At 37.5% G+C, this 12990-nt stretch overlaps 1 protein-coding gene across 4 annotated transcripts in view; it reads right to left on the bottom strand.

Moving 5' to 3' along the window:
* Positions 1–12990, bottom strand: part of LOC102033021 (dystrophin) — a 391913-nt gene that overhangs the window by 192402 nt on the left and 186521 nt on the right. For all 4 annotated transcript variants that reach the window (XM_031063886.1, XM_005429311.2, XM_031063887.1 and 1 more), the window contains exon 12: positions 3807–3979. In XM_031063886.1, the coding sequence (XP_030919746.1) occupies positions 3807–3979 (173 nt within the window). The remainder of the gene's footprint in view (positions 1–3806; positions 3980–12990) is intronic.

Genomic DNA, 12990 nt, shown 5'->3' with positions numbered 1-12990 from the left:
TGTTTCATTAAGTTAATGATTTTTGAATAGCTTCAGTAGCTTTGAATTAGATTCTGGCAACACAGATTTAAATTTGGTTACAGAGTCCTGGCTTTTTTTCCACATCTCCTGATTTTTGCTTTTGATTCATTGGGAATTTTTTGCTTTTTAGTTTCCCTCTTCAGCAGTGAGTAATGGCTGTGCTGAATTGTCAGTCCCACTAGAAGTGCACAAATATTATGCAGGACTCGCATGAGAAATGTAGTTGTCACTTAGGATTACTAGGACATTATTTACCTGAAAGGTAGTTTCCCTACTCAGTGAAGAGCAAGCATTTCTCTAAACCACTACACAAACCATTCAACTTACATAAGATTAATTATCTTAATTTTTTAAAATAACACAACCAATGCCATTCTTTTAAAAAAAAGTTATGAGGAAATTGTTAAAGCCAATGGAATCCTCATACACTATCCAGCTTAATGTCAGTGCCATTTTAACAGAGATATGAATGAAACTATTTGAAACACTGGGAAAATTAAAAGACAAAATAGCATTTTAGGCAAAAAAAGTCTCCATAAGGACATTTTCTAAATATTTCCTCTGTATATGCATAAATGTGTTTTTTTGGGATCAAGTACTGAACTCTAAATTTCAGCAACTGTTTTCTATGGCTGGACTGAAAAAATCTTCACCTTTTTCTGTACTACAGATAAACCCACTAAAATTTTCTCTTTTTGGACTTATGAATATATTTTAATTTCTGGTTTGGGAAAAAATCCAATTTCACCTCCAAGTATCATAAGAAATCCTCTAAGTAACTCAAAGGAGTATTACACAACAGTAAAGTAAAATATGTGCTGGGAAATAAAGACAAATTTTCTTTTATTTCATACATTTCTGTTTAAGTTCTATCTTTGTTCATATAACATTTATCTTCTTCTACAGCGATTGCACATAAAATCATTCTCTTCTGACACTAAGAATTCTACTCCTATATCTTATATATAATGTTCTATAAAGAAATGTGAAAAATATGGACTCAGCATTTTTGCAAACCTTATTACTTAGTTTGGATATGGAAATGATGAATTGATGAAGGCAGGGACAGTTGCATTTCTCTGAAATGCTCTGTGAATCCTGTCTTCCTTCCAACCTCTTACATCAGGTAAAGTGGCAAGGAAAGAGAAAGGAAAGGGGCAGATCAGCCACACGCTGACAGAAAATTCCGCTACTCTCAAAGTATGTGAGCTAATGCAAAATCTTCTCTTTTTTCAAACTTAAATGCTACATATGAAGGACACACATAGATCCTACATGTGAAGGACACTCCTAGACCAGGCCTTTTGATCTGTTCTCTCACAGGGCATCTGGCAGCTGGGGCAAAACTGCATCACAGCAGGGGGAGGCCAGTCCTGCAGGCAGTGAAGTCTGGAGAAGGCACGGCAAGCTAAAAAATTTAGATTTTATATATGTTTATATATGTTTATATATTATAAATTATTTACAGTTAGGGTGGTGAGGCACTAGAACAATTGTCCAGAGAAGCTGTGGGTGCCCCATCCCTGGAAGGGTTCAAGGCCAGGCTGGATGTAGCTTTGAGCAACCTGAATATGTCCTTGCCCATGGCAGGGGTTGGCACTGGATGATTTTAACAGTCCCTGCCAACCCAAACCATTCTTTCATTCCATGATACCTCTGAAAGGAGCAAGGGGGAGAGAAGCTGGGATATTTATGGAGAGCTGCAGGAGGCAATAACCAGAGCAAGGACCACAGGATTTTAGTACAGGAGACAGACAAGGAGCTGAGTTTCTGATTCAGGCTAATTCCCTTGTCTCATGTTTACCTTGGCATAGACAAGCTTCCACCTCTTCTGGAGAAGGGCAGCAAATGGAAGCAAACACTTCTTCCCTGCTTCCCCTGGCTTTACAGGGAAAAATGCAAAAAGAGTGTCCTGAAGCGGTTTTGTTACTGCTGCTGTGCTCTGACCTTCCTCAGTTGGGGGATTTTTTAAAATTTTTTTTCCCTCAGAACCTGTCTTGTTCTGTTCTTCCTTCATCTTCAGGAATATAGGTTTATGCATGCGCACAGCAGTGTACACTATACGCATACACTCATGTATTTATGACTGTGTCCAAGATATGCAGACAAAAGAGATAACACTAAAACAGTATAAAAATATTTATAAGAAAGAAAGTGTTTATTAGGGTAAACTGTGCTGACATATCAGGATGAAAGAAAGTTAGGAATGGGAAAGAGCTTGGCTCCTCTTTAATATTTACCATAGGTTTTATCTAATGCATTTAGAAAAGAAAGCCCGCCCAGGGTCTTCTGTTTCAGCAGACTAAAAAATGGCACTAAATAAAGAAACTTCTGGGTCTGATGTCTGGAGAACATTCCATATGTCTTCTCTAATACCTCTTCTGTGTAAGCATTGCTAGTTATGAGGAAATCTATTCCATTCTGTGCTATGGGTAGAAAGAGCTCCAAACAGGCAGACTGGGAAGAGCTTTTTCATTTAGTCTGGTGGCCAGCAACACTTAAACTGAATGCCTGAGAATTTAGGAACTGTTTCTTATCCTAATCACTAAGTGATTGAAGACCTTAAGCCTTTCATTGGAAGCACAGATTTTAGAGGGAAGGTTTGTTGCTTTGAATGTGCAATGCAGGAAGTCACTGTGATATAACTGGGGCTCACTGGTTCTGACTCAGTTAATGACAACAATACATTAAACTGTAAAAAATTAAAGACAGAAAGTCTCATGCATTTAATTAGTGATATTTGGACAACTGACTATTTTTATCTCAAAAATCACCGTATTTGAACATGTTAATGGGTAAAATGCATGCGAGCAAAAAAAAAAACCTCAGACACTTTGAAGGGTTTTATTCCTCTTTTGCTCCTCAGAAGGAAAGAAAAAGAGGAATAAGTCTCTTTTTCTTTAGTTACAAATATCTTTTCAACATCACAGCCTTCATTTATTTTTAATGATTGATGATACGAAGATGGTTTTTGTCATTACACATCCTGACCTCCCTCAGGACCTGAGCTGAAAAAAGCTAATATTTCATACATTACTTTGGAAAACACTTCTGTCTTTTGCTGCCCTCTGAACTACCACCAACACACAGCAAGTGAAAAAATGCAAAAATGCCGAAGACTGAGTGCAATTGAGGTGGGTTGCCTATTGCAAAAACTGTATTTCTGGAGAAATTTTTCCAGGACAATTTCTTTTGAAATGAAAGGTTCAGTCCATTGCAGCCTTAATGACCACTTTATAATTTGTAATGCTACCGTTTATTATATTTCTCCTTGCAAACAAAAGTGTTTCCTCTCATGACACTACCTATGGATTTCTTTTACCCCTAGATTTTATTGAGCAATTCTGCCCACTCTCCTGACAACAGTTAAAATCCTAAATAATTTCTCTTCTCATTTGTGAGGATATTTTTAGTTTTGCACTGGAAACAGCAGTCTTTAAAATGAAGTTTATCATAAATATTGGCTGTTTAATCACTCTCTTTCATGACTCACTGGTAAGTCACACTCAGCTCTAGAAAAAGCCCACATTTAGAGGGGGTACAGTTACAGTTTCTTTCTGTAATTACAAAACCCCATCATATGCCTCAATCCCTAATCCTCTACTGTCATTTTCACACCCTAAAACGGAATCATTCTTACAAAGTTAAGGCAACATACAAAGCAGCACAAATAATTTCAAAATAGAAAAAGCGGTGCTAACAGAAACAAAATTAAACCTTTTCATTTGCAAATTGTAGCATTCTAATACACCAATGATAGGCTTTTGCTTAGGTTCAGGTCCTACCTAATGTTTAGAGATTTCTTCCTAAGTTCACTCCATCTGAGGTTCATGTTATCCAGACGTCTCTGCAGCAGGGTTGCATCCTCAGAGCCTTCCAGGGACCTCAGGATTTTCTGCCCATTTTCATCCAGGTTGTGAAAGACGTCAGTGTGAGCATCAATTTCTGCCTGTAGTTCCTATGGAAGCAATATAAAACAATATATCTGATTTCTTTAAAAAAATCACAGAAACTAACATTTTTCAAAAGAGTGGAAAAATCCTCAGTGCAGCACAGAGCACAGGTTTTGATTACTCCTTTTACAGCAGTATCGTGTCCTGTATACAAAGCCATGTTTCCCTTTCACATGAAGGCCATTTGCATTGAATATGACCTTTTTTTTCCACACAGAACATAATGAACAAAATTTAGAAAGCCAAAGGTGTAGCCTTTGATAGACAACAAAGCAAGGACAGGATATATTAACTGTGCTGATGCAGGAAAAGCAAAGAACCACAAAATCCTCAGGGTTCCAGGTAAATCTGACCTGCACATGATACGTCTTCCTGTGCAACATTTTCAGTTTGAGCTGGGGACTGCAACACTGGTCCTGCTGCATGGCAATTCCAAGGAATCTAGGAGTCTGCAGCAGCCAGCCTTTAAAATGCCAAGTTCACTTACATTCTGTTGACAGAACGCATTTTGGAGCACAGGCCCCAGCAGTCAATAGCAATAAACAGCCACTTTGTGCTGTATCAAAACACTGGTTGGGGCTGTAGGAGGGCCTGAGAATAGCAAGGACCCAGAATATGCAACTGGCAGCTCATGTTGAACAGCCAACTTTTCTTATCGCCTCGGAACTGCAGGCCAGCTCGAAATTTTGAATTCATTTTTTCCCCCTCATTTTTAGCACGGCTGTTTCTGCCAAAAGAACATTCTTTAGAGAGCTGCCTGGTACCAGCATTTCTGACTGCCCACACACTCAATGCAGCCTTTGTGTGCTGGCTGCCCTTCCCCAAGATGTTTGCGTGCTGCAGCTCCACAAGGTCAGATTCATTTGCAGAGAACAGTGGTTGAATCAAGGTCATTAAATGGAATAAAAATAATAATAATAATAATTCCAACACGTACATGAATGAGCGTACATGTACTTTATATGCAGCCACATTTGCACAATGGTACTTTTACTTTCAAACAAAGAAGCACACAAAGACACAAAGAAATACTGAATTGTGAATAAAGCTCCACATTTTCTCCTCGGATGCTGGAGCACTAAGATTTCTGCTGGTAGTTTCTTGCTGCCTGAAATGGGAGTGCTAGAGATGAACTGGGGGAGAGGAAATGATTTATGGCATTTGAGAACAAGACCCAGCACTAACTGAGCATCACAGAGAGTCCCCAATGGAAATTTGCTGTAATTTTCTTCAGAAGAATGACTTTGAAAGAGGGGAGCACACAATCTGTCTGCTTGGTGTGTTCTTAATTGAATTGGTTTTATTTGATATTTTAAGTGCAATGTTAGCTGCGCTGAATCATGAGTAGATTGCCCTTGTTCACCTACTGCTGTTCCAAATGCCCTTAACTGGATACCTTTCACAGCAATGACTAGCATAATATTTGGGGAAGTTTTAAGGTGGGCCAGCAACATCTTTGGTACAGAGTAAGAATCCTTCTCCAACTATTTAGTTATCTATTGTCATTCAAGCACTAAAGTACTTAGGAATGAGTTTGATGTACATGAGAGGAAACTCTACAGAATGCAAGTGTATTAAAAATATTGTATTTATTTATTGTTGTTCAGGCAATCTATATTTTTTAAATGGCATTATTAAGGTACATAAAAATGTACAATATTCCAGGTATGAATGTCCTTACTTGAAAATTTGTATTTTATTTCAAGTCTGAATGTTGCTAGCTTCAACTTCCAGCTGCAATACTTCATTTTTGTTTACTTGAATGAAGAATACCCTTTTACCAAATTTCTTTCCTTCCAGGTATGTATTTGGAGATATTATGTAAACTAGGTTAAGTATAATAATACCGATGTAAACAGCTGAAACAACATGTAAGAAAGGATAAAGATTACAGAAAAAAAGTTAACTGTTAATGTCTGTATAGTTCGAAGGTCCTGCTACATTTAATAAACATTAAATCTATTATTGGATGAAAGAATTACTCACACTACCTGTTGCTCAAAGTTCTTAGGTTTTAGAGTAGTGATGGAAACACCAAACTTACAAACTTGTTCCTTTTCCCTGGCAACATGTGCCATGGAACATGTTGAATAACTGTTCACAGTAGGAAGCTGTCAAATCTATGCCCTCTTGGTGCTTTACCACACATGCACTCATAGCAATAGATAAGACAAATTGAAGGAAAAAAACATTTCCACGTTTTTCTTGTGTTTAGAAAATGTGTCTTATAGTCTACACATTTTATTTCTTTCTCCAGACACATACATAATTCTGAAAATAACAACAAACCCCATCCTTTTTTTTATTTCAGAATACCACATAGTATCACAAAACATCTGGATGGTTAGGTGGACAATGAACATGAAAAGTGAAGTATTCTTATCAAAAGCTTAATATTCAAGGCTGAGTTTTCCTTATTCCTAATTACTTGTGTATACTGCACTGCTTCTAATGCCCCCAAAAGCAGTTTACTGCAGCTATGCAGGAAGCCTACACCAACAAAGAAGCAAGACAACAACAATAATATTTTCTCCATTTAGGTTGGTGCATTTCAGAACATTTCTTTGTGACACTTACAGATCCCAAGAGAAGAAGAGAACATATAAGAAAAAGATCTATATACCTTCTATTTGTTTTCTGAAATAAATAAATCCACATTTTAAAAACACAATTATTCTTTTTCTTGACAACAGTAAAGCAGGAAGAGCTATTTAATCTCAAAAAAATTGCTAAAGTATTTGCAAAAACATGCTGCCATTACATGTCATACCAAGAAGTATAGCATATAGACTAAACATATATTATTTATTTCACTTTCATATTTTCCAATGTGTTCAAACACATGAAAAGACTACAGAGGATAAAAAAATCAATCCTGGTATAATTCTACTGAGTTACAGTTGGAGTGGATGCTGCATTTTTGCTGTAGTTGTTATTACTGAGACTGTGCTGAAAAAAAGATTGGCTATCTGCTCTTAAAAAGAGCAGAGAGCAAAATGAAAAGCATCTTTTTGATCACAAGTTACTTCTCAGAGTGAGCTGAACTGTCTGGAAAGAACTGCAGCTCCATTAGGGGCTGAGTGAAGTCCTCCTTTATTAAGATGAACTATACAGTTAGATGACAAAAGGCACCATAATATTTGTTTGTAAAAACTGAACTGAACATGTATTAGAGGTTTCAACACATTTTAAAATGTGCACTTACATTATTTTATTATATAGAATAAGTGCGCAAGTAAGACAGAACTAGGGTGATAGAGAGATGAAATGCATTTTGTCTTCAAGAAAACAATCTTTTTGGGCAAAACAGGGTGAGGAGTTGCTCTGGCTGTTTCACTTTTGTCCTGAGCTCTTGCAACCACCGCACATGATTTGAGAGAAGTACACTAATGTAAGTGAGCACACCCAATGCTGCCAAAAAGCTAGGAGATGGGTGTATTTCTCACTTGGCCAATTCAGTTGTAACCTCTTGGAATTCCTGCTCCCATTCTCCATGGAAGCACAGATCCTCACTGCCCTAATTCCTTTGGTAGGCAGAAGAAATTCACCTGTGACTCCACAGGTTTTATTTTACACAGAGCCCTGCTAAGCACAGCTGAGCTATTGCTGTGAAATCCAATGCACTCAAAGCTCTGTCAGCTTCCATCCAGCACAGCTAGGCCTGCAAGAATTCCATGTGGTTTGAGGTACCTTAGCAGAAACAATTAATCAGTGTCAATATCCTTCATATCCCGCATGCAATATATAGACATGACACATGTCAAAATCTGCCATTATTTTAGCAGTACACCAGAGAGGGATTGATAGTCTCGAAGTAAAATGAAGCCCTAGGAAGAAGAAATTTGTTCTATTTCTTAGACTATAGGTTAGTCATGGAAAACATGGAAATCAATGCAGCACAGATGACAAAACATTTATCTTGTATACAAGGTAGAAAAAATTCATTATGCAATAATTTAAAGAAATTAAAGAACTCTAGTTCTCCTCTATTTGCAACTCTGTAAAGCACATCTTAGCAGTTTAGCAACTGGATTTCAAATTAATTATCCCACTTGATTTCATTTAATTACATCTAAACTCCTCTAAATTTCTGATTCTGCCTAAAGCATAAACTCTGTGTGAGTGTTTAGAGAGTTTGAGACATATTTTCAGTGCCCTGGCACACTCCAGCAGCCTTTGGAGGCACAGAAATCCATGCTCATGGCACCACTCTCAGGAACACAAGTTATCCTCCTGTCTGTTAGACAGAGGGATAGTTTTGTGAGCATTACAGCTCTGGAGATGTTGAATTAAGGGCACAGCAAATCAAATGCATTTTAAGCACCTGAGTGATAGATTCAGTGCAAGGTGCACTTGATTTGTTTCTTTTGTTTTTGGCTACAGAAGGCAGTCTGCACTAGGCTTTACAGCAGTCTCTCCTTGTGAGCTGGTTGTTACCACTGGAACAGAAAGAAATGCATACTGTTCTGAAGGAGAACATTTGTATCTGAAGATGCTATGATTTCGATTAATGATGGAACAAACCAGTGAAGGATTTCTGGTCCCTTGGAAGTTCTCTCTTTTAAATGTCATAGTTCTCTTAAAAAGTGGTTGTTGGATTTGTTTTTTGCTTTTTGGTTATTTTTTTCCTTCTTTGATGCTCTCCATTTCGCCATCAAGCTCTTAAGTAATTTTCTCTCCCAGTCCATAAGCAAAACTTTTATTGAGTCTTTAGAATGAGACCATTCACTGAACAATTTACATAATGATAAAAACTTCTCAAATGAGATTTAAAATATAATTAAAGGGCAGACTTACTGAGTTAAAAGCATTGTTGTGAAATAGCTATACATCACCATGCCAAGAAGCCTCCTATTCAGCTAGCCTATGGCATGACCCCAATTCCAGTCTGGTATGATTACATCTCTGAGTTTCATGCTAATGACTTGATTAAAAAGAACGATAAAAAGGTCCTTTCCATTGTGAAGATAAGCTTATGAATATAATTAAGGCATTTCTGGTTTCCCAACACATTTTTCAAGATAAAAAAGGGTAAGAGGGAGTCCTCTAGAAGAGAATCAAGTGCTGATGAATGGAAGACAAAAGTATAACTGCCCTACAGAAAGCAATGTGTGTAAGTTGCATCTATCATTGTTAGGGTTTAAAATTCTACAAGTCCCAGAATAAAGATGTAATGTAACCAAGCTTCATATTCAAATGCTACTTCCATCTAACAGAAGATTAAAAAAAGCTTTCTTTTACAAGCTGGGCCCTGTTTTCGGAAAATATTATTTTTATAAACAGGCAAAAGAGCCTTCAATTTAGGTTATATTCAGATTGCAAGAGACTTCATGGTGCATCTAAGGATGCAGCAATCTCTTGCTGACAGTAACTGCAAATACAGTGTGGGTTTCTTGATTTCATTTACATTGGGCTGCCTCAGCTTTGGAATAGTTACTGTTTAAGAACACTAACATAATCATTTGAACATACACTTGTCTCTAGTGTGCAGATATTTATTCATAGACCTGACATTTTGCCCATAGCACGAGGTCTTATATTTCTCCCTCGATCACAGTGAAATAATAATTTTTTTGAGACCTCTAGCAATTAATTTGTATTCAATAATTAGCTAATGCCGTGTGTTTGGAGGGAATTTGTGGACTTCTTGGATATGTTTTTGAAGACTGAGAAAACTCCTGCTTTCATTTACATGTAATGAAAATGAAATGTTTAAAGAAACAAATCTTTCTGCACTTATAGTTTCGTTTAGGAATTTACCCTTGTCTAGAGAAATATATCCTATTCTGATAATAGTAACTTCAATGGATATTATTATTTTCACTGTCTACTTTTCTTGTCAGTATATCTTGGATGGAAACCCTAATAGAAAGAAACATCCTGTTAGTCTGAGGTTACACTAATGAAGAAAAATTCCTTGCAGCCACAGAAATGAAGAACTTTTACTGTGTGATGTAAAATATAAATATGTATTTTACTAACATAGCCTGTACTCTCTTTCAGGCAAGCCAATCCAACAAGGCAAACAAAGCACATTTTTCAAGTAGGAGTTGCAAGCGTTCTATGTGTCAGAAAATCAGCCACCTCTACTGAGATGTCTAAGAATGGGCTCAGCTCTCTGCCTTTGAAATCTGTATTTGAGATTAGAGTGAGTAGGAGGGAACAGCATAAATGTGCAGAGAATCATACACATCATTTTCTGAAAGCTGAACCACTACAAACCAGCGGAGTTTTCTGGGTTTTAGGAGGTCTGCTCTCATCAAATATGCACGTCCCAACCCCTGTACTGCAATGAATATCTGATCCCACTCCACCTGCACACACTGTCAGCACACTCACCCTGTCAATCTTTTGGCAACATTTCTGCAGCAAAATAATTATGCTGTTACTTTCAGTGCATCTAATTTTTCCTCTCCTCTCTTTCCAGAGGTCAAACAGTAACAGCACAAAGAGCATCTTCCTCTACAGGAACATTTACTTCCACTTAGTTACTCATGCAAGGTCCTAAAGTCCCGTTGCATGGTTTGCAGAGCATTTACGTCTCTTCGTTCTGCTGACATTCCAGTACTTCCAATTAATAGTGATTTCCTTTTACAACACACAGCTGGAAAGGCTGAAATACACAACTGTCTCTAGGTCTGGAGGAAAAAAAATCTTATGAAAGACAAAAGGACAGGGTTTTTTTCTTCTTTTACCAACCAAAGGGTGAAAAATATCTGATATCTGTTTATTATAAATGACCTTTTCTAGAAGAAAAACTCATTTGTACATAAAGAAATATTTGTTTTCCAGTACAACATGTAAAAATAAGGTATCTCATGTTTTAGCACCTATGATACTCATATATACATTCATCCTTCCCTAAATATATGAACATAGACAATCCTCTTTCAGATCCTTTTAAAACAAAAATTGAAGGCATTTTATACTTAAAAGAAATTATTTCTGTTCCAAGAATTATCCTAATTTCTTCTGTTACAAATAATTTTTGCAATCTTCTTTCCTTTTAAAAAAAATATCCTGACATTTAAAGTTTTTGTTGGTAACATCGTTGATGTCTGGAGAAAAAGAATTGGTACGCCAGTTTTATAACTTGGTTCTCAATTAACTAAAGAAACATAAAATCTTTTTAAAACAGAACAATCCAAAACAAAAAGCAGAAACTAGAGGCCTCATATGTTACACATTATTAAAACTGCATCAAGCAGAACAATAACTATTTTGGTTTTTGGACTCCTTTTAGAAGGACTTTTTATTGTTCTACAGGTGATTGATGTCTGGAGAAAAAGAATTGGTACACCAGTTTCATAAAATGATTCTCAATTAATTAAACATAATTTTTTTTTAAAAGAGAACAACCCAAACCAGAAAGCAGAAACTGGAGGTCTCATATGTTACACATTATTAAAACTGGATCAAGAAGAACAATAACTATTTTGGTTTTAGGATTCCTTTTAGAAGGAGTTTTTATTGTTCTACAGGTAGTTAGGTTTCAGTTAGGAATTTATACTATTTCAGGTGTTCTTCTCTGTGAGCATGCAAGATCCACTGCAATGAACTGTTCTTAATCAAGGACAGGTTAATTGGTGGGCATTATGCAAGGGACAATGTGGGAAAAGCTCCAGTGCTTCTGCACCACTTGTGTCAAATCCTCCCTACTGGAGGTGTCCTGAGGAAGGGCCAGGAAGGGCAGGCACTTGGGCAAAAGTACACTTCATCTTGATTTTCAGTGGAAATCCAGGTCATGCTAGTGTGGCCTCAGGATCTTCTGACTTCCTAGGCTTTAAGCAAGAGATGCCAGTAAAGTTACCCCAGAGAGAAAGCTGCTGTGCAGCAGTCAAGTGTTATCAAAGTCACTTCAACAATTGATGTTGGCTGTTCCTGTCACAACAAAACGGAATTCACCAAGTGTTGGTTGGTTTACTCATTAACACGAGCTGGGTTTAAACTGCCACGAGGAAAGTTGGTTTTATCTCACTGCTGATGTTTGAACTGCAAGCCTGGTCAGTGTGAGGGGCACTAAACTCACATGTTTAAACACTCAGTGAGAAGCCAACAGGCCAAAGCTCCCACTTGTGGCCTCTCCCTGTGGAAATGGACTCCCCTCTAAATGCAAGGCTCCGGCAGCCCTGAAGAGCAGCCCCAAGAGGGCTGGCACAGCAATAGGAGGAGCTGTCAGGCTCAGGACCAGGGTGGCTGCAGAGAGGAGCTGCCACCAGCTGCAGGGTCCTGTGGAGAAGGTGATGCCACCACCTCCTTCCGCGGGCTTTCCCTTCTGACCCTGAACCCCAAATCCTCAGCCTGCTCACACCAACTCTGGCCACAACACCAGCGCTTCCACCTTTAAACCTCTACTGTGTCAGTACCCCAAAATCAACAGCTGAATTAAAATGGGTAGAATGAATTAAATTAATTAAAATGTTGCCTTGCTATTGCTACCCTGCCCTCTGAGGTGTTCAAGCACTCTGAGTGCTGCTGTACTGGAGAGCTGCACTGGGGAGGAATTTGACAGAAAGGTCCATCCTCATTAGTTTTCAGCTCTAAGAAGTTCCATAGCTTTATGCTTTTCTCAATAAGCTGAACCACACCAGAATCATGTTCTGCATGATTTATTTTAGGTGCTTTAATAATGTATGTTGACTGTCTTGAAATAAGTAAATAACTGGCAAAAGTTCAGAGCCTGAAAAAAGAATTAATTTTTAACAATATCCTTCAAAATAGCAACTTTAACTATCATATTGATTGGTCTCTCTGTGGCAGTCAAACCATGTTTTGCTGCAGCCAGAATTCAATAGCAAAATTGAACAGAACTCCTGTATCAAGGGGTCTCTGAATAAGATTTATATTCTGAAAATAATTATTTGGTATTTTCTTGGATTTGCTAGCAAGATGCATGTACTCCCACAGTAAACACAGTATCAGGTTAAAATGGCAATACCACTGAAGAAAATAATGATATCACCAGCAAAGTCTGACATGAGATAAACTTGTATCTTAACATATTTTTTTAGGAGAC

Source organism: Geospiza fortis, unplaced genomic scaffold (assembly GCF_000277835.1).
Source record: "Geospiza fortis unplaced genomic scaffold, GeoFor_1.0 scaffold331, whole genome shotgun sequence".
In the NCBI taxonomy this organism is placed as follows: Eukaryota; Metazoa; Chordata; class Aves; order Passeriformes; family Thraupidae; genus Geospiza; species Geospiza fortis.
The sequence above is the reverse complement of the archived record's forward strand: the minus strand, read 5'-3'. Positions and strand labels throughout refer to the sequence as shown.